At 50.8% G+C, this 26,408-nt stretch overlaps 1 protein-coding gene across 1 annotated transcript in view; it reads right to left on the bottom strand.

Annotated features, from left to right (window-relative positions):
- The window catches only part of DISC1 (DISC1 scaffold protein), a 274,150-nt gene that overhangs the window by 229,397 nt on the left and 18,345 nt on the right, over window positions 1–26,408 (bottom strand). Inside the window, exons 2-3 of the mRNA XM_054576751.1 lie at window positions 8,616–9,568; window positions 1,975–2,044 (exon numbers count right to left, since the gene is read on the bottom strand). Coding sequence (XP_054432726.1) covers window positions 1,975–2,044; window positions 8,616–9,568 — 1,023 coding nt within the window. The remainder of the gene's footprint in view (window positions 1–1,974; window positions 2,045–8,615; window positions 9,569–26,408) is intronic.

The raw sequence follows: 26,408 nt of genomic DNA, 5'->3' as shown, positions 1-26,408 counted from the left end.
TTACAAACAAGGAGAATTACAGAAGCACTACATAAAGATACGTTTATTCTTTTAGCTTCCCTGATGGGGAATATATCCTATCCAACCTCATCCTACCCTTCGGTGTTTCAGAGACATTTGGAGAAAAGACGAAAAAGGTGAGGCCTCCATTTCACAAAGCCCGCTGAGAGAAGCCCGTCCAAAGAGTCAGCAAGTCTCGATCAGACAAAGAGGGCCTGGCCCTGGCCAGGTAGCTCAGCTGGTCAGAGCATCATCCTGTTACACGGCAGAGGTGCAGTTCAACCTCCAGTCAGGGCACACGCAGGAAGCAGCCGTCGTGCGCGTAAAGGGGCGGAACAACAAATCCGTCTCCCTCTCCCCCTCTCTCTTTCTCTCCACCCCCCTGCCCCTTTCCTCTCTCTCTCTCGAAAAATATCAATTTTAAAAAATTAAAAATAAAAAGAAGACCTGGTTTCCCACCTGTGTTGTAACCTTGTGTGTTACAGCAAGTGCTGTGTTGTTAAAGGAAAAAAAAAAACCCCAAGACTCAGCCCACGGCAGAGAAAAATAAATTTGTGTAGTAGTGGAAAGCTTTAAAACTAGGTTTGATTGTCTGTCACAGACAGAAGTCAGCAGGCGCACCCGGCCCAGGAGGAGCTCGCTTGCTTTCTGTCCACAGCTGCGCTGGGGTTGGGGGGTACCTGCCCCTGCCCAGACTTGCCTCCTCTCACACACCCCATCCCCTACCTACCTCATCATGAAATCAAGACGGCCGGTAGAAAGAGGTGGGAGAGTTCACGGAGTTCCACCTCCAGTCCCAAACTCCTCTCCTTCCTTCCCCTCCCCACCCCCCTGTCACTTTGTAATGGGGGACAGGCAACAAGAACACCAGACAGCATCGGCTCTGGGCATTCCTTAGAACCGGATTTGCAAGCTTCTCTTGGAAATCACTCACCCCTTTTCCGTAGCGCCCCAATTCCAACGGTCCATGAAGTGTTCATCGGAAATACCAGAATAGGGCTCAGTTAGGTGGAAGGCCCCAACCTCCAGCCTAACCAACTTCCAGAACAACCCTGAAGCCTACATTCTATGTCTAGACCAAGCGTGGGCGTGCTGAACTTGGTTATCACCAGGAACATCTGTCAAGTTCGTAGCGTCTGGGGGAACCGGGCAGTTATTTTAGCTCTCTGTTCCCCGCATCCCGCAGAAACGGGTGCGAAATCTTACAATTGGCATCCAAAGTCCTTAATTAAGATTCTTCCCAGGCCAAGCACGCCGGAAATCCTTCCTGTGACACAGCCCGCCCTGCGTCCATTCGGCCACCACGTCTGCCCTCGTCTGCGTCTGGCCCAATTTCTGTTTTGGTCCCTCACTGTCGCTGTGTCTTTCTGGCTTCTGACCACCTCCTCCACCTCCTAGTCTCACGGTGCTACCGCCCCTTCCGAGCTTCCGTATTTGGGGACCTCGCCTTGGGACTCCGACAGACCTGGCCCCCGCAGCACGGCCTGGCGCCTTCCTCCCATCCCACTTCCTGTCCCTGGTCCTGGCGAATGTGAAGTCACAAAGCGCAGTGAGGACTTCCGTTCAGAGGCATCGCCGGGTCAGAGACTGAGTCTGCCTTGTGTTCCTCTTCCTGTCACCTTGCCCAGCACATAATAGGTGTTCAACAAATACGTTCTGATGAATAATTATAAACATATCACACCTTAGGCAGCCAGAGGATGATGGGTCAATATAACTTTTATGGCTCAAGTACTTCGTGTTTCCAAACAATGAAGTTATATTTATAACCCAAAGGATTCATGCTCATAAAACATTTTGAAATCCACAAAATAATAGTGCTGTAAAATAGTCCAGTGTCACCGAGTGGAGAGGCCAGAGGACGTGACCACACAATTCGTTTGGGGTGTAGGGGATGGATCGGGTCAAGGGGGGATAGGGAATGGGATGATGTGGGGAAAAGAAGAAATATTCGATGAACAAAAGCAAACTCACCCTTATCATAATCCTCATCCTCAACTGCTTTTTCTTGGAGTTTCTGAAGCTTTAATCTTAAGGAGTTTACCTATGTTGTTTTGGAAGAGGAAAAAAAGAAAATCAAATTACAATAGTACTCAAGCAAACTTATTTTAGCAAAGCCAAGAGCATTTAGAAATGATTTCACAACTGAACTTCATTCTCCTTTGAAAAAGGAAGCACAAATGTACATTTTTCCAATGCCAGATGAATTAGTTTCTCCCACCATAAAAAAGTTATATAAAGAAGAAGTGTAATTTGAGCATAAAATCCACAGTTAAAATTTGAAACAAAAACATCACACTGTACCCTTATTTATCTACATGAAAAATGCATAACAGAAAATAATACAAACTTCCTGACCTAACCAAACAGCCTCAGCTCTAAAAAATCAGATTAAAATCAGGAAGGTAAATGCACCACAACTGGAAGAGAAACCAAGAGAAGAAGCATGAACTTCCACTCAGCAGCCGGAGCTGCAGGCTCAGTGGGAACAAGAGCAAGGACTTTGCAAAGTAGGGCGTCCTGTGGCTCAGAGACTTTCCATTGTCTCATTTAACCCACAACAGATGCAACGATCCCATCATTTGTCGGAGAATTACTGAAGTTTATTTGTAATTATAGTCAAGCCTCGATTCTCGAACATCTTGGTTCTTGAACGATTTGGTTCTCGACCAAGTTCTTCATAGGAAAAAAAAAATCTCAGCTATCTAACAAAACTTGGGGTCTTGATTCTTTACCTGACAACCCTGTCATGCTGGTACCTATACGATCAGTCGCGAGTCTCTCAGGCAACAAACAAAGGAGATTTGGTTTCCCAACAAATCGCTTCTCCAACAGTTTTCCAGAACAAATTAAGTTCCAGAACCGAGGTTCCACTGTATTTTTCCTCTCAACAGGAGGCCCAGGGATTTTTTTTTTTTTTTTTTTTTTTGGAGATGGACTGTTGGCCTATCAATGAATGGATTGGGGCTTTGTTCCTGAAGAACACCTTCCTCCCATCCTTGGCTTGGCGTGCACCTACATCTCCTTCAACACCTAGCTCAGGTGTCACCCCTCCAGCCTGGGCTAAATGTCCTTCCTTTATAGTGCCACTGTAACCTGCACTTGCTTCTATTCATGTGACCCGTTTAACAAATATTTACTGACTGCCTCTTAGGTGTCAAACTGTTGGAGGCACTGAGATACAGCAAGAAATTCTTAGCCCTCTACACTTACATTCTTGTGTAGGAAAACAAAAAAATAAAGGGAATTCCTACGTTTTATGGAGCCTTAATACGTTATTCATGCTATAAAAGAAGAAAAAGTTAGACCCAAGTGAGGGGCTCAGGAACGCTGGTAGGCAGTCAGGCTGCAATTTTAAATAGACTCTCGTGGAGAAGGTGACAAAGGAGCAAAGATTGAAAAGCGGTCAGGGCATCCCCCTGAGGCTCCCTGGGAGGAAAATACTCCCTCGGAGAGCAAAGCCAGTGCCAAGGCAAATCAAAAGCAAGAAGGTCCTCGGGTCTTGGGAAGAGCGATTAAAGGGGAAACGGTGGGGGATGAGGTCAGGGAGGTGATGAGAAACGCATCACGAAGAGACATGAAGAGCATCTAAAGCTTCTAGTTTTACTCTGCAGGTCACAGGGGGCTGCCAGAGGGTTCTGAGCGCGAGAGCACAAGACCTGATTTACAATTGAACAACTGTCCCCTGACTGCTGTGCGCAGGGGCCGAAGGAGGGACGCAGGGGCTACGGAAATGACCCGGGAGGGACAAGACGGTGGCGCAGACCACAGTGAACACAGAGAAGATGGTGAGAGGGGTGCTTCCGGACAGGTGCGGGAAAGGGCCGGGCGAAGGTAAAACCAGCAGGATTCGCAGGCTGATCACCCGTGGGAGTGAGGACGGGTCAGGACGATGCCAGGGTTTTGGTCTGAGCTGCTGGAAGAGTGGAGTTGCAAGAAATTATCTTGGTACTTACCGCACCCTGTCGGAGCTACCGTTTTATCTTCATTTGTGTGGTTTTGTTCTGTTTTGTCTGTGCACTCCGTTCACCCCGGAGCATCTGGAGGACAAGACGTATTTTGCCGTGTATGATGCGCACTTTTTGCCCACATTTTTTAGGGAAAAATAAGGGGGCACATGATACATGGGTAGTGCCTGAAATACCTTGCATCTGTTCTTGTGTTTTGTAATTATTTGTTATATAAAATTTAAAATTTCTTGTACCACAATGGGTTCAAAAATAAATGCCAAAATTCATTGATCGTACAAAAACCAAGTATCTAAATATAAATAAATAAGTAATTGAATTAAAAACTTAAAACGAAAGGTTTTTTTTTTCCCCTGGAAGCTTGGGCCAAAAACATAGGTGTGCATTATACATGGCAAAATACGGTATTCTGTGTGCCTGTAGAAATGGCAGCGCGCACGATGGTTTGGGTCTTCAGTGCTCTGGACACACAGGGGGATTACACTCCCTTCCCCTCTGGTTAATGAGTGTGTAGGGAAGGGACAGAGGCCGCTTCTGCACTGAAGCATTTCATTGCTCTGGCAGGGTCCCTTAGTGTCCTCCACCTTGACTCAGTGACTGCGGGGCCATCTGATCAGAGAATGCAGCCTGGGGTCCTGAGTGGCTCCGTGGAGCAGAGCCCCCAACCACGTCTGTGGAACATGGAGCATAAGCAAGAAACGTGGTTTTGTGATGTGGAACCTCTGATACTATGTTGCCGTCTGTTACCCATGCATTCTAACTAACACAGCCTCCAAAGCCAGGCACAAGGCATTGGGGGGTTGTCCGCAAAGGCCTTCTGAATGAATGAAGGAATGAGCGCGTTAACTGCCTTATCCTTGAAGTGCTCCGTACGACAAGTGCACGTTTCACAGTAACTTGGTCCTATATATATTAGTGATAGAGAACAGACTGCGTTCCCATCATCCCACCCAAACGATGGCTCCCGTAAACACTTGCAGAGCTGGAGCAGAAGAGCCGCAGGAAGGAAGGGCAAAGAAAACTTCACTTGCAGCCAACGCCCACCTCACCTTCTCCCTCCCGTCCACCTGCCCCTGCGGGGCCCTGAATTGACGCCCTGGGATTTGTGTGACTGTCCATCTCTGCTGGAGGCACAGCCACAGAGGCGCGTGGCTTACCCAGTGACTTGGCCCCTGGAGGGCAGGCTGTTCCTCCCCTTCTCCTCCAGCCGCTGCGCCCCAAGGAGGGGCAGGCTTGTGGGGCTCTGCCCACTCCCTCCTCCGCACACCCGGTTAGCATTTCCTTTTATCCTAATTTCCTCAGGCCCACCCCAGCGCTGGCAATGCCCCTGGGTGGCTATTTTTCAACAGCACAAAGTACACAGTCGTGGTAGTCAGGTTCTAGAAAGCCACCAGGAACGCTCCATTAGCAAACACTGAGTCATCGCTCCCAGGGAAAATACCGGGTTAGGCTCCCAAGAGCCTCTGGTCACAACATTTTTGTCAACTGATCATATAAAACACATGACCGTGTTGCAGGTGTGTTTCGGTTTAGAGATGTTTTATTGACTGTGTATAGCTGACTCATTAGCGCTAAACTCACGGCCAACTGCGTGCCAACTACACGCGAACGATGCTCCTCTAACGCGCGTGTTCTCCACATCGCAGCCCATCTGCACTTAGGAGCAGGGACAGCGCTGAGCCCCGCGTGTGGCGGCCTGTTCAGCAGTGAAATTGCCAACAAAACACACAAAACATGTGAAAAAAAGGAGTACGAAACAGACCACAGATAGGACACTTGTTTACGGGTTGAGAGCTGAAACGAGGAGGCTGAAGGTCACCTTGCGCGACCTCACCTGGGAACACGCACATCCAGCGACTCACCTTGTTAGCCATTCTGCGCATGTCCACAAGTGACCGGGAAAGCGCTTCCTTCTGTGCACGTGCTCCCAGGACCGGGAGAGTATTTTGAGCACAAGCTTTGAAGTTACTGATAAATTTGAGCAAGTGAGAGGATTTGCAAATATAGAAAGCGCAAACGCGGAGGATCGCTATTTTAAAAGAAGCTAAAATTCCAATTCCTGAGATTTGCGTTTTTACTTAAGGAGAAAAGAGAGGGGAGTTAAGTAATATTCTAATAGTCTAAGGAATTCGAGTGTAATATCTAAAAGGCCCCCAAATACTAGAATCCCCATTTTTCAAAGGGTCTTTTTGAAGCGCCTTAGCGAGCCCCTCTCCCCAGTTCTGAGCGCCTGCCCAGCAGCCCCCTCCTCACGGACAACTTGGGGCCCTGCGGGCAACCCCCGTCATGGACGACCCCGGCCACCAGGGGCCTCCTCCCCCTCCCAAGGTCTGCGCCCCGGACCGAGTTCTCTCCATCATGCCCTCTGCGCCGAACAAGCTCAACTCCCTTCCACACCACAGACACCCAATCACTGAAAACAGCATCGTGTTGTCCCTCATCCAGGTATTAGATTATCACAAACAAAGGTACTCAAACTACAGATAAATTGTGTCCCAATCCTACCGTTTGACATTCAGCTGGCGGCTGAGGGTGGGTTGGGGCGGCGGGGGTGGGGGGAGGGTCAGTTTGTGGGACTTTGACCTGTAGGACATGATGCTACCTATCCCCAGGTAAACAGTGTCAGCACTGAATTTAATCATAGGACACCCAGCCGGTGCTGGAGACCCCCCCCCCCGACACCGTAACTGGTGACCAGGACTTCCTCCATGCCTTTGTCCCTTGTGTGTCTGCCTCTCAGATTCTTATGCTTTGATAGGCAATCTAAGAAAGTCTGCCAATTAGAATCTGTGGCCCACCTTATCGAGATTACTTACTTCACTAAACACAAAAATGAATCGCACACCTGCTGAGGCTCAGGAAGCATGCTGGGCAACAAGCATCCAAAAATGTCCGAGAGAAGTGACCTGTAGTTACAGAGCTCGTGGTGCAGCATGAAATTTGGACCCACAAACAAATTTTTGTTGGAGGTGGTGAATGCCATAATGAGGCATGGCCCACGTGCCTTGGAACCAGAATGGAAGGAAGGATTCATGTGGTCTAGAAGTGGGAGGAAACACCTTACAAGGAGTGGCTTTGGAGCCACACGAGAAGGAGCCTGGCAAGTGGGAAAGCACAGGAAGGAAATTCCAGGCAGAGGGAAAACTGTGAGCAAAGGCCCGAGGTACCGCTGTCCCTGGCGCCTTGAGGAACAGGAAGCCGCGCCAGATGGCCGAGCAGCAGGGGAGGCACGGGGTCGGCTGCAGGGGGCTGAGGAAGGTCTCCACTGTCGAGGTAAGGAACCTGAATGCTCTATCCCGTGGCGAAAGGAGCCACCGAAGGTTTTAAGCCGAGGGATAACACTGTCCCACCGCTGCTTGGGAAGATTACTCCGCTGACCATGCGGAGGATGAACTGCAGGAAGGCAAATTCGTCAAGGCTCTCTTGCAAAACCACGTGAAAGATAGCAAGGATCTGAACCAGGGCCGTGTCGTGGCCGTGGGAGCGGGTCAGCTGCAGAACGAAGAGGCTTAGGGATGCCGTGGGGGGGCGGGGGCTGCGAATGGGTACGCTTCCTCTGAGGAGCTGGAAAGGTAGATTCTATTATTTCAAACCCACAAATATTTATTGAGAGGGACCCTTTAGAACAGGTTTGGTGGGGGAGACAATGGCGTCTGTTTTCGACGTGTCTAACTCAAGGATTCCACGCATTACCTGGAAATAGAGGCCTGCACGTCTGGCCTGGCTTTGCTATGTCCCTGGGTTACAGATCGAACCGCTGGGCTGAGGCCCCTAAAGGCCAGATCACCAGGCCACTGGTAAAGAATTGAAAGAAAATGAGGCACAATGGCTGGGAAATGAGCGTGACCTTCACATTTTCAGGTCCTTCTACCAAATGCCTGAGGAGCGGGTGCCCTATGTCCCTGCTCGCATGTACGCATGTAGACACGCACACACGTACACATACACAAACACATGCCCCAGAAGGAAAGCACAGTCTCCCACCAGGATGAGCCGCGCGACCCCGCGGCTCAGCCGCAGAGCACCTCTGCCTGGGTTTTTCCGGGACCTTGGGGACGGAACCGCCCCGCCGGCTCGCAGTGGCCCCCCGCTCGCAGACCGCTGGTGGACGGCACCAGCGCCAGCACAGTGCTTGGACTTACAAGTAGACAGTCTATCCTAATTTCCAAAGCACTAACATTCTCTTCCGAGCCACAAAACGATCCTGCGCAGCGGTATCATCTATAAATAAGGGGCCGAGAGGCTTAATGGCCAGAAACGGGCTCTGCAGGCGGATCCCGCCCGACACAGGCATCACGGCTTCGCGCTCGGCCCCACCCCGCCAGCTCCGTCCTGCTCCCTGGCCTGTTTCCCTCTCTGAAGCAGAGCTGCGGTGCGAGAGCCACGCATCCGTCACCTGGGCCAGGAACGGCAGGGGAGCCCGTGGCCCAGCAGAGAGCACAGCTCCGTGACAGGGAAGATGAAACGAGAACTGATTTGCGTGCAAACGGAAGGAGAAACCGAAGCGCGGCAGCGTCTTTCTGCGCTGGCCACTGAGCAGCTCCGGGGGAAGTCGGTCACCCCCGGGGCCACTCGTTCCTGCCCTCTGCCCAGAGCTAATCTGAGCTTGCGACCCTCGTGCGGCCAGGCGGCCGGGCAGACACCGACCTCCAGCTGCCTGCGGTTGCTGAGCAGGCAGTCCAGCAGCAGGGGCTCGCACCTCCGGAGCAGCGGGTCCCAGGGGAGAGCAGCCCCCTCGAAGCCTGAGGGGTCCGGGGAGCAGCAGGAGACAGCGCCTGCGTCCAAGACAGAAAGCAGCTCACCCTCCAGCCCGGGGCTGCCCGCTGCGGCCCGGGCAGAGTCTGCAGCCTTGAGATCGAAGCGGGGAGAGAAAAGTCTAGGGTCCTCGCGGGGCCTGTCCAAGCTGGCAGCCTTGGCTTCCGCGTTCTCGGCCTCTCTGAATGGCGGGCAGCCTTCGGCTTCTCCGCGTTCCCCGGCAGCGCTGAGTGAGAGCTGGATGAAGCTGAAGCTGGAGGTGAAGGCTGCCTGAGAGCCGGCGGGGGCTGAGGGGGCCTTGGGGCCACTTCCGAGGCTGCAGCTGCTGCCACTGACCTCCTCTGGGGACAGACAGCCTTCGGTCCAGGTGCCCCTTGCTCCTTCACTGCAGGCGGCATTCTGATGAGGGCCCGGGGCCTCAGAACTGTCCATGGGTGGGAGCTCCCCCTGACCCCCAGGGCCGCACCACCTGGCCAGCCTGCTGGACACTTTGGCGCCAGCTCTGAACTGAATCCCACAGAATCCTGGGGTCCCTCTCGCTGGGGCCAGGCCTAGGCTGCGGCGGTCCACACAGGTTCCAGCTGAGGCTGCTGTGCTCCTGGGAAGAAGGCTCCCAACCAAGGGGCCTCGCCACTGGCCTCCGGGGTCAAGGCCACACCGTCCAGCCCTGGGCTCAGAGTGGTGGGACTCCTCACTACATGCTCCTCCCTGGGCCCGGAATGGGGTGCCCGCGGCGGGGGCGAGGAACCTGATCTGGGGCCCAGCTTCGCTTCTCATGTAGCCGGGTTTCCGTGCCAGCCGCCTCCTCCGAAAAGACACCGCAGGTGGCAAGCAATCCTGGTTGCCTGGGAAGACAGAAAACAGCACATTACACACGCGTGCTCACAGGCTCGGCAGGAGCTGTGTTTGCAGAACATCCCTAGGTTTAGAGGTCATCGCTGGGTGCATCTGAGATGCTGGCTCAGGGGTAAGGGGTCACCCCGGTCCCAAAATTCTGATGATCCCGGGGAAGCGTCTGCTTGTCTGTGTAGAAACAACACGGTGTCTCAGCTCCTCTGTGCGGCAGAGCAGCTGGCGTGGCAGTGAGCCGTGCCAACACGCCAGCTTGCACACAGGAGCCACAACCTCGGCAGCTCCTCTGACCCTCCAGCAGCCCGCCCGTCGGCCTTGAAGGCGCGTCAGCACTTCCGTCCCGGAGTCAGCCCAGAGAGCAAATCGCCGACGCCGAACGCCAGCGTGCTCCTCAAGACGAGGCCGGTCGCTTAGTCTAGCTACTCGGTGAGCAGCGTGTGAGTTTTCATTATCGGGGCTCTCCTTGTCCCTGCACGCCGGGGGACCACGGATGGCTGGCTGTGACATTACTTATGCCATCGGTTCATCTCACACAGCAGATGACAGAAGCCCTGCTTGATGTGTCCCCAACCAGGGGCCGTGCTCCCTCCCAGCTATGCAACAAAAACACAGAAAAACACAAAGTGCTAACACCTCAAGGAAGCAGGATGCAGGGTAGATGGCAGTTGACAGAGCAACTCTGGCACCGCACTGCCAGGTTCAAACCCTGGCTGTGTGACCTTCCGCCAGGTCCTGCACCTCTCTGTGCCTCGGTTGGCTTATCAGCACAAAGGAGAGAGCAGCAGGGCCTCTCTCATCGGGTGGCTGCGAGCATTAAACTAAGTGAGTTACGGTAGGCTGCCCGCTGAGAACAGCGCCGGGCACACGTCACAGGTGCGATCGAAGTGGCAGTTGTTTTTACATTGCATAGCACCTGGGTCCTCACAATGTGTTTTCATCCGCACTGATTTCTTTTGCTTCCCACCAAAATCGCCTGAATCAACCAAACCAGGAAAATAACTTCCCTTTTGTAGTTAAGGAAACTGAGGCTCAGAGAAACTGACATTCCGGAAACACCCGCCAGTGGCCGAGTGACCAGTCTCCTGAGTGCACGGGGTGCTCTCCCGGGGGGCCCTGCCGCACCTGGCGTCAGATGAGACGGGAGGCACGAAAGGAAGCCCAGGCGGCACTGACTGCGGCTGTAGGCGAAGCACGGCCCGGGGCAAGCAGTGCAACAAGGCCTCGTTCCGGCCCCGCATCTCGCCCTGCCTGCCCAAGCACAGCTGCTCCCATGTGTGACTGACACAGTGCTAGGCGTTCAGGGTCGCACTGGGTTACAATCGGGCACACACCAGTCTCTGGGGAATGGGGGCCATTGATAATCCCCAGGGAAATAAGCCCCATGACCATGCACCACCTGTTCCCTGAACTGGAGCATCCGAGGACAAGAGAGCCCCAGACGTGTTCAGCCACTGGCCTGTTCTTGCCAAGTGGGCATGCCAACTGCAGGGGCCCTGGGAAGGGCGGATGCTACCTTGCACACGAGAGTTCTGGAAGCCTGCCGCGACAGATGGACTGAAGCAAGGGCTAAGACTGGGCAGGAGGGAAGGTCAGGATGAAACCAGGGAGGAGGCATCGACACTAAACCCCAGGAGCGGGGCACCATTTTCATTTCATAAATAATGAAATTACAGTTCAGAAGGTTTTCATTTTCCCCAGAACTCCCGGGTCATAGATTCCCAACACATGTTTTGCTCATTACTGAATAATAAACCAGCACAATGCCTTGCATTTAAGTTGCTTGATGAATGATGCATGAACGCGTGGATGCTTGGATGGACGGCTGGATGGAAGGGAGGTAGAAAGGAGGGAGGGAGCGGGGGAGGGAGGATGGACTGAGGCCTGATTCCAGATCGCATGCTTTTTCTATGTACTTTGCCTCCAAGTAGATCACTCAGGATGTCACCTTGAAGTAAGACGTCAGAGGAAAGTTGTATTTTTCTTTCTTCTTCAGGAAAAAGGCCACAAAAAGTTGGAATCAATAGGAAAGGACATGGTGAAAATGTACAGAAGGAATCATTAACAGGCCAAGTTGGACCACCCATTAGAATGGCTACTAGCAAAACAAAACCAAACAAAAACGGTCTATCCACACAATGGACTATTCTTCAGCCTGAAAAAGGAAGGAAAATCTGACACATCCTCCAACACCACGTGGATGGCACTTGAGGACATCATGCTAAGTAACCTGAGCCAGTCACCAAAGGACAGACACTGTGTGGTTCCACTCTTACGAGGTCCCTACGGGAGTCAGGTTCACAGGGACGGGGCGGGTGCCGGGGGCGGGAGGTGGGCAGGGAAGTATGGGTGGGCGGGCAGATGGGGGTGGGGGACCGACAGGGGGAATTATTGCTGCCTGGGGAAGGAGCGTCAGTGTGGGAAGATGAGAAAGTTCTAGAAGTGGATGGTGGTGAGGGTTGCACAACAATGCGAATGTCCTTAATGCCACCCAACTCTACACTTAGAAATGGTTAAGAGAGTAAATACTGGGTTATATGGATTTGACCATAAAACTCCTTTGAAATTTTAATAGACCCAATTGGGTCACCACGCTGTCTAGTCCAAAGGAGACCCCACCGTTTTCCTCAAGGGTTTTACCACCTGAGGACGTCCCCGGCATGTCAGATCCCGACCACAGCAACAATCTGCACCGGGCGGGGGAGCTCAGGAGGGGCCACGGCGGACCGAGAATGACTAACTCTCCCAGGGCCTATAAAACTGGCAAATAATTTCTATTTTTTTAAGCTTTTTATTTATTTACTTTTAGACAGAGGGGAAGGGAGAATGAGGGAGAGAAACATCGATGTGTGGTTGCCTCTCATGCGCCCCCCACTGGGGACCTGGCCTGCAACCCAGGCATGTGCCCTGATTGGGAATCGAACCAGCAGCTCTTTGGTTCGCAGGCCGGCGCTCAAACCACTGAGCCACACCAGCCAGGACAGAAAAATTTTTATTTTTTGAGGAAGCTAATGGTGTCCTTTCCAACCAGAATCAATCACTTCCATATCCTACCCGAAACCCTACCTGGTGGATGTGTTTAAAATCCAAGCCCTGCCCTGGCGCCCTGCAGTAAGAAAGGGCTACGGTGCAGGCAGACCAGGGAGTGGACGATGCCTTCCTGACACTGAACTGCTCAGGGGCAGGAAGGAGGCGGTGGAGACGTGAGGGGAGGCCCGCCCAAGTACAGATGGGCTTTGAGAGCTGGTCCGGGGAAACCAGCTGGGAGCCTCTGTCCTTTGTAAATCCCAGAGTTGGCTTCAGAAGCCTGAGGGGGGAGGGAGCCTGACACAGCCTTCTCCATCCCTCACAGCCTCCCCCTCCCCCCACCCCCTGCACCCTGGCTGCCCTCCACCATAGGTTCTCGGGAGGGGCACAGACCTTCTGGTCCCTGGTTATGAATGTCCCCATCTCCACCTCCATCTGGCCCAGTGAGTTCTGAGATTAAAGGACCATGAGAGATAAAAGCTTAGACCCAGATGTCAAAGTGAGGTTAAGAGAGTTAGACATTCAGAGAAGTTTTGACAAGTGGCAAAAGGGAAACTGAGGCAGTGGTTAGACAAGGAAGGCCAAACAATTTGAATAACTTACAGCCAGCTAGTAAATCACAATATCTTATCCTCCCCCACCAACGACACTTGAGAGCAAATGGCTTACACCTCTCCTCCCTAACCAGAGAGTAAATAATTTAAATCACCCTGGTCTGCGAGATAGATAACAGAGACCCAATTACTGCCATTTGTGCCAACCATACCCAAGGACAGATGAAGTCAGGGGAACACATAACAAAAGACCCAATTAGTACCAAAGTCAACATAAAGCTGACCAGAAAATGACCTTGGTCCCTCTACTTGCTCATTGTGGTGCATCAATATATTAAAGGACACACCTGGGAAGCTAATGAATACTCTGCTGAGACCCTCCCCTAGGACCGCTCATAGGATTCCCGCCTTTAGAAAACAGATAAGAACCCTCAAAACAAAGGACCCAGCATGCTCTCCTTGGAGCATGACCATGCCTCTCCTTTTCTGGGGTGTGTACTTCTGCTTTCTTTCTCCTAAACTCTAGGGAACTTCATGAGACTTGCAACCAGGGGAGCTGTGGGCAGTGGCAGCTCATCCCTGGCTAAACCCCTGAACCTGTCACCAAGGTCCCCTTTTCTCTGACATTTCAGTGAGCTAACAGCAACTCCACCTCCTTCCTTCCATGGCTCACTTCCTTCACTGTGACTTTTCTTTCTCAGGGAGTCCACGCAGCCCAGCGTGGCTCACTTCTTTCCTACAATGTTCCTAGGGAACCAAAGCAGCCCCTTGCAGGTTCCCTCCTGTTGCTTCTTCTACCCCAAGCCCTTCCTTTGTTTCACTGCCCCCGGTTTTAATAAACATGCTCTCAAAATCACCTGGACTCATGTTGAGAAATCTTTGCTGCACGAAGTCAAGAACCCACACACTAGAGGCCGGCCCAAGGCAGATCCACTCAGGGCCAGGTCCATTTCTGTGACAAAAGGGCCTCCATGGACAGTCTGGATAAGGTGCCCGGAACATCTGCTTACTTAACTTACAGGGAAAGCTGAGGGGAGCAAATGTCAACCAGCCAGATGAGCAAGAGTCCTATCATCCCTGCCCCTAATGCTCCTCCTTCACCCACCCCAATCCTTCCCATCCTTCGGCCCCCAGTTTCCTTCCCAGCAGCCACCTTGTCCTGATCACCCAGGTCGCGGGGCTTCACCAACCGTCCACGTCATTCCTCTCCCCCTTTATTGACACCCAGCACTGTGAGTTACTTTCTTTGGTGTCTACAATTGCTCCAACTTGTGCTACATATAAGCTCCCTCAGGTCCTTGTAATCCCCCCCAAATTTCTACTATTCAGAGAAGGCATTCCCATACATGTGGGCCAAATAACTCATCTTTAAATAAGAAATCTAAACCACGCAATTTAAGAAAACGTGACACCCATGGATTTACTTGAGAGATCTTAAAACTAGACCCAAATTTAAAATCTACACAAAATGCTCGTGTGGACTTGGCTGCCTTGTACCCCAGTGACGCTGAGACCTCAAGAGGAGAGCAGGTCCGCGCCCTGAAGGGCAAGCACAAGGACCACTGCTGAAAACACGGAGAAGATTTACAGAAGGTCAAGTACAAGACTCCACAAAACATGGAAGTTTAAATGTACAGCGGCCACATAAATGAGTCTATTCTTCTCACAGAAGGAATTGTAATCCTGTCTGTCATGGTCAGGGCATAGGACTTTTGGAAAACATTCAGGTTAACCAAAGCTTCCGAATCATAAAGATACCACACATCCCTGTGGATTGACTCGTTTTCAGATAATCGGATAATATATATGAAGCAGACACCCCTCCCCCCACCCCAGCCTGTCACCTCTCTTCCAGCTCCGGAGAGCACCGGAGGAGTCGAAGTGCCTTCAGGCTTTTACACAGCAGCGAGTGAGCGAAGCAAGTGCTAGTGCGGAAAAATCAACCTTTACTGTGTTTCCATTTTAACTGTGCATCCATTTCAATAAAACACTTCCTCACTGAACACTAGCTGCTGCGTGGGCCGCAGACATGAATGAACAAGACACCGAACCTGCCCCAAATTGCTTATGGAGCAGGGATGGAAGTCGTGCATATAAAAACTGTCACAGGATGGCAAGTGCCACTTCAATCACACAGGAAGGAGAATTCGATTTGAAATTAAACTTATGGGGTAAGCTAGTCAGCTCAGTTGGTTAACCTGAGAACTCTTTGCCCTTTAGCAAAGCCGAAGACACCATGAGCTACGGAGTTCTCCACAGTCTGTGTTCCAGCCCCAAAACCACCTCCTGGATCGAGGGGAAGAAAGAGGCTTGTTCAAGGCCATGCCACGGAACAACGGGGCGGGTCTAACAAGCACCTTTGGCTCAGGACCGCCCCATCGGGCCCAAACTTTCTATGGCCTTCACTGTATTGTGAGATCCCCTCCTGCACAGCTCCCTGCCTACTCCTGACCCCCCCCCCAAATCCCTCACAGGCATCCCCTTGGTCAGCCTCTTCTGTGTCTCATTCCGTCTTGGTGTCTGCCTCTTGGAAGACCCAAGCCCTGTCCTAGACAAAGCCTAGTGAGCCAGGACAGATGGCCCTGCCCTCCTGGGGTTGACCATCGATCTTTGGGGGAGCAGAGGGGGTAATCAACACAACGATGCTGATGGGATATGGGGGAGGGCAGCAGTGACGCGTCCGGAGCTTCAGCAGCCCCCCTGCCGGGCTGAGCAGCGCCCCGCGTGGAAGGGAATGGCATTGCAGCTGCCCCCAGCCCGGGCTGTGGAGCACACAGAAGGGAGGTGTGTCGGCTTGAGGAAGTTCAGAATGGCTGGGACCACAGCGGGGTGAGGCAGCTGCAGAGGCTGAGGCAGAAGGCAGGCTGCGAACAGGCCCAGGTGGCCTACAGGTCGGGGACAGGCACAGGGGACAGGGCCAGGCAGGGCCCCATGCTGAGAGAGCTGGGAGCACACGTGGGCAGGCAGAAAAGCCGGAAGAGTCGATGGCACCACCTAAGGAGGAATTCCAGAAGACAAGAGATTGGGGCAAAAGTGACCAGAAATGACCCAAGGACCCCATGTGTGATTCCAGGCGGCGCTGTTCCCGAGGTGTCAGTCATGCTCCCTGCTGCCCACCCCAGCACTGCTCCCCAAAGTGTGTGAGTGCTCGTTACCCGCCGTCCTCAGCTCTGGCTCTTCAGCGGAGATGGTGAGACTGGGCCACTGGCTCCCCAATTTCGCTGCACATTAGAGTCACTGAGGTATCTTTTAAAATCCCAAAGTCCAGGCCACACCCCAGAGGGGTGAAATCACAATGTTGGGGCGTGGGACTTGGGCGTGGGCGCCTCCTGAAGCTGCCCAGGTGATCCCAGTGGGCAGCCACGGCGGGGGACCTCTGCTTTAGGGGACAGTCCTATTGGACCTCCTAGAAGACTTGGAATTCAAAAGCATCATAAACTGGATGTTCACGATACTGCAGAGGTTGCTTCTTTACAGAATCTACCCCTCCAACTTTTTTTATTTCTTGAAATGTAGTTTTAGCTTCTAACTGCTACATGTGGATGAAGTGTGGTCAGTAGTTAAAATTCGTCCCCCTGCATGTGTTGTAGATCTTCTTCCCCACACCGGGCTTCCACTTCCGGTCAGCCAGCGGAGTCCGGGGCCCCACACTGTGGCCGCCCAGGAGGAAGGGCCGGGAGGCCAGCAATGCTTGCTGTGCACTTCCCTAATCTGCAGTGAGGAGGACGTGGCATGCAGGGGACTCGACACTCAGGCCACGGTGGTGTTTAAGGGTCAAAACCCACACACGCGACACGCAGCGGGGGACCTGAGATTGGGTCCTGGAACAAAAAAAAAGGATATTGGTGGAAAAGCCAGGGAAATCCAAATACGGTCTGTAGTTCAGTTCAGTGTCCCCGTGTGGATCTCTGACTTTTAATAACTGTACCGTGATTACGGGAGCTGCTAGCGCTGGCAGAAGCTGGCTGAAGGGAAGGAGCGCTGTGTTATCTTTGCAACTGTTCTATACAAAATAGGAAGTTTACTTCCACAGCATGTCCACACACGCACACACGATTTGTGGACCAGTACTTTGCAGCAGGACAGGGGAGGGGCTCCGGCAATGGATGCCTGCGTTAAAACCTCGCGCAGCTGCTTTGAGCGAAGCTAGAGAGCCGGTGCCGCTCTTCGCCGCTTGCTTTGTCGGGTCTGTAAGACAGGCCCCAGGGCATGGACTGCAGGAGGCCAGGCAGCGTGATGAATTTCACTGCTCTATCCCACGCCTGGCACAGGGTAACCATTCAAAACTGCTTTTATTGTCAATTCGGGAATAAAGACAAGAATACCATCCTGAAGCAAAGGCACCTGGATGTAGCCCAGAGTTCAAGGTCAAGATGAACCGGAACAGCCTCATCTCGTACTCTAAACCTTTTTCTGTTCTGAGGAGGCTCCCAAGGGGCCAGTGGGGATCTGATGTACATATATATGCACACATATGCACACAGACACACACATGCACATATACCGTGCAAACGCACACATACATCACACAAGCACACACACCCCACATACACACACACACACACACACACACACAGAGCATCCAGCACCTGTTACATGACACTCAACCTATGTTCTCTTGTTGACCAATCAGAGAGGGCAGGACCACCTCTCTGATCCACTTCTCTGTTCTCTTTTCTCTCCTTTTTATGCCTGGAGCTCCCTCCTCCAGTTGAAGCAAATAGTTGAGGAGTCTGGCAGCAAAAGATTCATAAACCACGGGAAAGGGTTTGCTCCGAAATCACTGAACAGCCTCTCTCCATGGTGCTATTAATTCCCAAAAATGACTGTCTCTTTCTCTCCACGTAAAGAGCTACTCAAAAATCTGATCACCATCTGAACACACCCCCCTCCCCCGCAAGAGTGCTCCCAGCTACAGATGGGTGTCTCTAATGAATTTTTTAACTGCTGCCCTAATAAAATATGGATGAACCAGAAGGAGCCCTCTCTGTAGCTGTTATTTCTAAACAACTAAACAACTTAAGTTTCTGCTCTCGCTTTTACAGTAAAGAGCAGCCAGTTCTCGCATCCCCTCCACAAAAGACAGCTTTGCTCATACAAGCCCATCTGCAAGTTCACAGTTACCTTTTTAATGCCATATTTTATGCATGGGCTTATTTTCCTGGCTTTCTAAATGCCCGGCTTTGCATGCCAAATTTCAGACGTGTTTATTAAAAAACGATCCCAAATTGTCAGCACTTCACACATAAGTAGTACCCTCAAGACTGAAGTGTCTTTCAAGGAAGTCCCGACTTTGCACTGAGTATTTTAAAATACTCAGGATTTAAGCCCACATCAAAGTTTGTGCCACTTGAAATGACTAACCTTAAAAACGATACAATTATAGCATTGCAAATGTCCTGCCTGGTGGTCCTATTAGAAAACAAGAGGAAATTCGGTATTTTTTTTTCCACATTTCAGCATTGGAACCTGGTGCACTGATGTGAGGGAATAAGAAAGAACTCAGCACTATATGATTCCTAAGTTATAAAGATCTGCACCAGGTTGCTGTGCGCATGGGGTGATGGGCGTTGGACGTGACCTGTAACTTAAATGCAAGAAAACATTGTATCATCAGATATAATTGTCTTCTGTCTACACTCGAGCGTTCTTCCTCCAAGAAGCCCCTCTAGTCTTGCTTCACACTGAGATACCACATGTAGCTTCCAAGTTTTAAGAGGCCACGACTGCATCCAGAAAGCTCAAACCTTCCTGAATGGTTCAAACACCATTAGCATTGGGAGCTGACGTGAAGGAGGCAGGGGCTGGGCTGAAGTTAACCTTTGCACTACCACGCATAACGGGCTTGTTTAAACATTAATACTGGACGAAGATTACAGTGGGGAGTACTCAGGACGCTTTAGCTGCTTTCGAGCATCCATTCACATTCAAACGGCACAAAGTAATGAAGAAGAGCCCTCATCTCTGCTTGTCTAGATCGTGCCTCTTCGCTACGAAATCGCTTGAACAAAGCAACGCCTTCCACTCCTGAGCCGGAGCCTCCGGGATGCGGCGATGCTCCCGGAGCATCAGTGGATGGTCTGCAATGGGCTTTGGTGGCAGCAGCGTGTTTCCACGCGGTGGAAAGCAACTGAACTCCTTTTGAGAGCTTTAGTTCCCCAAATGGCATATTTTATGATTTTTAAATTATTCAAATGGATGTTGATGTCTCCTCCCATCGCTACTCTCAGGTGAGTATCGCAGAAACTCTCACATCCGGGGCCATCTGCCAGAGAGGCAAAGAACCAGTCCAGACTGGTGACAACACTCTTAGATGTCACTGCGGGGCACAGACCAGCCCAGTCTGGGTCACCCCGGGGCCTGGCTGTGCTCACCAGGGCGGGGAGTGAGCGGCAGTGAGGGGGAGCGTCCCCAGCAACAACGCCGGCCGGTAAGCTGCACATTGCCTGTCACCACGGAACCCAAGTCAACGGGTCTCCACAGTCAACTATCCATCAGAAAAGGAACTGATGCTCAGCGTCCCAGGGTGACAAGACTTTGAGGAGGCAGAACAGTGTCCTCGAGAGAGTTCTGTCAACCTGCATCCACCCATTTTGAGATCAAAGTGAGCCTTCCCTGAGCCTCGGTTCCCTCAGCTGCGGCAGGTTAATGACCGGCCTCTTCCTGGCAAGGCGGTCGCCCAGCGAGCCTGTGCTCCGAGCCCCTTGTCCACGTCGCCTTCCCTCGGCATATCCACCAGCTCAGAGCTGCTGGCAATCACCAAGCTAATGTCTCCGCGATGCAGCACCCCCAGCCCACCAAGCAGACTGAAGGGTTCCCGTGGCTGCTCACCCCACTCTCCTGGGCCAAGGAGCACATAAGCAGTCCACGTTCTTCCTCTCCCCTCCCGCCCAAGCCTCCTGCTGCCCAGGCCTCTCCGTGAGTGGCCTTTAACAGGTAACACCAACGCAGGGTATTGCATGTCAGTTTCTTACTTACCATCTCACTCCTGTCCTGCCTTCCTGAGATGACACCAAGTCACCCAGGAGTGCAGGATGCTCACAAACAAGCCCCGAGTTACCTGTACAGCTGACTAATCTCATCTGTTCACAGGAGGGTCTGGTCGCAAACAAAAGGGCGGGGTCTTGATTCTGTCTGACCCATCTCGCGATCCTGAGCAAATTACTGAGCCCATCCTCCCTCTGTTCACTCACGTATACAATGGACATAATCCCACACCCGGAAGGACTGTCCTCAGGATATAACAAAATCACTGACGTGAGTCTTCTAAAGCCCATCAGAGCTTGTAGCAAGTGGTGACACAGTCTCAATAAACTTTTCTTTCTTTCCCCAAGTTCTTTCCCGCACCTGACATCATCGTTGTGGTCTGAGGACACCTTGGGATTTTCCAGGGCAGTCTTTTTAAAGAGAGGAGCTGTTAATTGTCCCCCTCTTTCTCTCTGTGTCTTTGGTGGGAGTATGGGGGCGCTGTTAATCACTGACAGTAATGTTATCCTACACTCAGCTTCAGAGTCAGTTTGTTTGTTTCTTATCTTCCAAAGAGGATAGAAAACGACAGAGAAATTAAAAGAGACAACATAAAGGCAAAGAAGTCCATGGAAATTTCCCAACTATCAGAAAAACAGACAACCTGTAAGCAAGCCCTGACAAACGTAAGAAACTCATGGAAATTTCAGTAGGTCTGTATTTTCCTCTAGGGCTGGGGAGGTCATCTCCACGCGACTGCCTGGACCAGGCCCCGCTTTTCTCGCGGGTGCTACTTTTCTGAGCAGATAAGGAAAAAAGTAACATTTCACATACTCTAAAAATTCAAAATCAGCGTTCCCCTTCCTCTTTCTTCATTTCCCTTTTCAGTCGTCGGGCTATATTTTTCATCCTTCAGCAACAGCCAAAGGCCTATTTCTTTTTTCTTTTCTTTTCTTTTTTTTTTTTTTTTTTTTGATAAGGTTTGTAACAGCTGAAACAAAGTAGGTAAGTCTGTTTTCCTCTGGAACGAGTTAGCTCTCGCTAACAGAATAGAGCTTCCTTTGTACACAGCCCATTTTGAAATAAATGAGGTAACCCTGGGTAATCAAATAGCTTTAATTCACTTACTATACTGCACAAGTGTGGAGATGAGGCTGGGAAATTGCTCTGGGGGCCGTGGAGGAATCGGGGAGAACAGGAGATCCATCGCCAAGCGGGGACACACAGCTCCCCTCCCAGGAGGCGCGGGCAGCCGCAGTCGCCCCTGAGAGTGGAAATCGGCAACGGCGAGGCAGTGAGCGGCGCCACAGGCCGCAGTCAGGCTTCCGAGGGTACACGGCAGGGTCACTTGTGAACACTTACAGGAGAAAAGAGCCTGGGTGGGTTTATTGAAAATAAATCCTGTCAAATTCAGTTTGTCTAATTGAAGCAGGAAATGAAAAAGGGGAAAGACAACAGCAGTTTTGAGGTCTCCACTCTACAGCCAGCATGGAAAGTCAGGGAAGAGGCGGACAGAGGGTCTGGACTTCCTCTGAGAAGGCCTCTCCCCGCGGCCCCGCGTGCGAGCAGAGGTGGGAGTAGCCCAGGCAGGCCGGGCAGGTGGGTCCGCAGCGGGTGAACGCCACAGTTCCAGGGCAAAGGGGCCTGAATCTTGAATGCATGGCTGACTAGGGGGTCCCTGCTCCCCAACCAGGGCTGTTTCCTTACCCTGTGTTCTTCAGTATAATAGATGACAGCATCCAGACCTCCAAATGTCCCCAAAGGGATGAGACTCCTATACAACTGCTACATGATATGACAAAGGACAAATAATGCAACCGAACAATGGGGAGAAGAGGGAGGGGGCTCTGACGTCTCTTCAGGGCACTCACAACTACCAGGCCAGGGAAACCTAGCTCAGGGGAAAGGGGAGCGCCTGGCAAGGGAGCCAGGAAGGCCCTTCAGGTTGAAGACAAGACAAAGACAGGACAAGACCGAGCCAAGGGCCCCTGCGGGCGGCGGGCCGGGGTGCGCGGCCCCTCCGCAGGTCTCCACCCAGCACCCTTAAGGTCTCCAGCAGGAACACACAGTGCTGCTAGGGACTCTCAGCCACCTCGAGAGACCTCGAGCTGAGAAAGCTCTGAGAGTAAACATGTGTGCATGGAGGAAAGCTCTAGAAAGAGCTTATCTATGTGATTGTAATATGAACTATTTTCTTGGGGTCAAAAATCAACCTACAACCATTTTCACATAAAATCCTCCTTCTTGCCCAGATCCTCGTCTCTGAAAATGAGCATCAACAGCCCCAAAGGCCCCAGAGCAGGGCCACCCGGAGAGGGTGACGAGGCAAAGATGGGAGAAGAGGCAGGAAGGGGATCCCCAGGGCCCGGCGATCATCCCAAAGGGCAACAGAGGTGTCTTTTGTGCACCAAGACTGTGCCACACTTTGTGGTCGGAGAATGCTAGTGACCAATAAGCTGGATACACACAGACACAGATGATTCCATATAATCCCACACACGCAGTGTGCAGAGTGGCAAAGTTGTCGGCTTTCCTTATCAGTAACATCGCAAACTCACACCTAGAGATCTCTAATCAGCTTTGTCGTACATCCACCAATCCAGAGATTAAGCTTGTGGGCACATTTTCAATTATACCACGAACCCTGGGACAGGGCCTGATAGGATTAACATCGGGAGGGAGCTTAGATGGGGGGCGGGGCGGGGCAGAAACACGGGGATGTCAGGGACACCACGCAAATCCTCACTGCCTGGAAAGTGAGTTTCAAGGCTATTTTTGGACAGTTTCTGTCATCGGGCTTTGTCATTATATTGGCTGTAAGTTCGTTTAACTATCTTCTCAAGCAGAACTACATACTCTTGGCCACAAAAGTACAAAACAATTCCTCCTATTACACCCTTCGGTGCTCAGCATAGTGCAAAGCATTCTGTGTGCTCCGATAAACCGCAATGTACCTGCTCCGACGGCGCCCAGACTGCACACCCGGTCAGACGCGGGCTGGTGATGGAACACAACTGTCACTCAGGGCTGGCACTGCAAAGTAGCCGTGCTTGAGTGTGATCTGGGGGTCACCTGCATCCAAGTCGCTCAGGAGGCCTGTGAAAATCCGGATTCCTGAGCCTTTCCCCAGCCCTCCCAAACCAGAATTCCTAGGGCAAGAAGTCAAGGGACACTGCTTTTCACAAGTGCCCAAGGCACTGAAGTAGCACAGCTGCAAGGCAGGCAAAGAGGGCAGGTACTTTGGAGAGCCCAAGGGCAGCGGCCAGAAAGGAAGAAATTCCCAAAGCACCTGTGCACAGATAAACAGAAGGGAAATTACAGGAATAAGTGCAAAGGGGTCCCGAAGCATAAGAAAGATACCAGAATGCGTTACACCTTCTGTAAATAGGCTAAGGACCTTGAAAAGGTGTGCCTCACACAAATGAACCCAGGCAAGGACGTGGGGTGCAGCAGACCCACCCGTTAGGGCACAGTGGTGACAGATAAGAGAGAAGCGAGGCCAAATTACACGGCTCAAATTTTCGGCCTTCACCTCTATTAAAGAAAATGATCTTCAGATCGGAAAGGATAGTGGTAGCATAATTTAGGAGAAACTGAAGCCCAAGAGAGGCAAATAGACAGAATGAGAACACCTCGCCACTCCAGTTAAGTTCATGTCCCTAAATGAGGTCAGACAAATTACGATCCGGGACTAAAGGAACCCGGACACATGATCACAAAAATACATTCAGTGGGCTTTGAGAAAAAACATGGACCTTCCTAAGACCAGAAATTAGCACATGTTCTGGCTTCAAGCCGGGAAAAAGTACAATCTAAGAGCTACAGGTTAGTCAGCCAGGTATATATCCTGCCTACACTTCTAAATGAATGCTTAAAGCAACATATTATGAGCAAAGACAGAAATTTTCAAGTCAGGCAACCTCTGGGACAAGAGAATGGAATGAAGGCAGCTTAACCGCACTTCTGTGAAGCCCACTGAGATGGACGAGGCCGAGGGGCTGGGGAGAGAGCTACTGACGATGCAGACCACAGGCCACATTCGTCTCGTAGGCCCTCCTAAAGCGCCTGTTTATTACTTGTGCCAGGCACTGTTATCAGCATTCTACAACGAGTAGCTCATGTGCTTCTCCTAAGAGCCGTATTACTAGCCTCTTTCTACCGATGAGGAAAAACAGGCCATCAGGAAGTTAAGTAACTCGCCCAGCTTCACAAGGCTGATAACTGGCAGCACCGGGAAACCCCAGCCATGTGCTCCTGAGATATGCTTTTCATGCTATACTGCTTCTCCAAACTATAGAGAATATCCGCCCAATACTGTGAAATTAACAGCAGACACCAAAATCAATACAGTCCCCCCACCCTGGTTTGCAGTTCCCTAGAAGGGTTTACCATGGGCCAGCTAATGCCTGCCTTATTCAGTCCATTCATAAAATGAAACCATCTCAGAAGCAGCACGAAGTACAGCTCCAGCTGAAAACAGAGTCAATAACTTGATATATTAGCTTGAGAAAAATGGCCAAATGCAGGGGAAAAGGTAAAGAAAAAAACAGTTAAAGGGAAGATGATATACATTCAGGGCAACAAACATATGAACAACAGGTGTCCATCAGGAAGAAAAAAAGAAATAGGGAACCAAAGATAGAAGAAAACCTCTATGAAATTAAAAAAAAAAACTAAACCTACAGATAAAAGGTATACATACCATCAAGGAAAAAAACTGAAATATTATGACCAACGCCAAGATATCCTGGTAAAAATCAGTGATCTCCAAAGAAAAAGAAAGAATCCTATGGGAATCTCAAAGAAAACTCAAGTCACAAATATAAAGGGCAAAATTCAAGCTGACTTCCAAAGTACCCATCAATGCCGAGTAACATTGCCTATACAATTTGGGAGTAGAAGTGAGGGCACTCAAGAATTTTATACCCGGCCAAGTTGTCAAACATTACAATGATAACAAGCAGTCATTATTTAACACTCATGGATTTGATACTGTAACAACCACGGTCCTTCCTGATAAAAATCAAGCAATAAATCAAGGCACAGGACTCAAGAATGCCAAGGCCATTTACGAAAAGACTTCTGGGGAACACTGGATCCTTTTAAAGAATGCACTAAGGCTAAACAACTATGAAAATTATAAATACACATTAGAATATAAATGTTCTAAGGGTGTTAATATAAAATAATAGCACAAATAATAAAAAAACAATTTTTTATGTTTGTATAGCACTTTCTGGCTTTTCAATGCCTTTTCCAAGCAACCTCTCATTTAATCAACCAAACAATCTCAGAGATGAGAAACCTTTAGGCGTAGAGAAGGCACAAAGCGCTTCCAAGAAAAATCTTACAACTCTTTCTGCCTTCACCACCTGATATAAATATTTCCATTTCATTTTGCTTACAATCCTACTTTGTGACTCTGTACCCAGTTGCTCCTCCAAACAATCCCAGGCATCACCCCCAACCGCCGTGAATGTTCTTTCTATCCCATCCCTGTGAATCTCCTTTGGTCCTGACTTCCCTTTCTCATCTGATTTGGGGAATTAGATCCAGGACTGCTTCTATACATACAGTGAACAGGGAGGCTTCCCCAAGAGGGAAACCGGCTGAGTCACGCATGCTCGGGGCAGGGGCTGTGTACACTGACACGGGAACAGCTAGAAGGAAGAGGTCCACAGATGAAAGCCTTAAGCAGGACAAGAATACTGTTTTCAAACATTTACAAAGCTGCCACGTGACAGAGAGTAAACCATGTGTCCTCTGTCGTCAAGGGCTGGGCTCTGATTGATGGCCCACCCCTCCAGGACCACAAAGAGCCCAAACATCAGCCGGTTCCCCGCCCCCGGCCCCGCCAACATCTAACAATATTTTCTTCATAATTTTGCTAAAATGGACCGACTCTTTTTGCTTAAACACATATATTTTAAAGAATATTTTTATGGTATTATACGAGAAACGGTATATGACGATCACTAGCCATGATTAGAAGACCATAATACAAATAAAGACAATGAGAACAAAATATATTTTTTGTCACTGGCCAAAGATTTGAGCAAGAAGCCTTCATTCTTTTTGGCTTCATCTTTATTACAAAGGGAAATTAGTTTTAGAGAAGGTTAAAGATGCACTAGCAGCAAGTCGAGGCCTTCTCCTTGGCAGAAGGGAATGTAAGAATGTGAGTTAATGGTATTTCACATCAAATCCCGTGACTCTGAAAATCATCTCTTGTCCCACTGTGGGACAGATATACCCCCACACCTGTACAGAACTGCATGCTCAAGGTGAA

This window comes from Pteronotus mesoamericanus, unplaced genomic scaffold (assembly GCF_021234165.1).
Source record: "Pteronotus mesoamericanus isolate MK-2021 breed Mesoamerican mustached bat unplaced genomic scaffold, CSHL_Meso_final contig_347, whole genome shotgun sequence".
Classification (NCBI taxonomy): domain Eukaryota; kingdom Metazoa; phylum Chordata; class Mammalia; order Chiroptera; family Mormoopidae; genus Pteronotus; species Pteronotus mesoamericanus.
The sequence above is the reverse complement of the archived record's forward strand: the minus strand, read 5'-3'. Positions and strand labels throughout refer to the sequence as shown.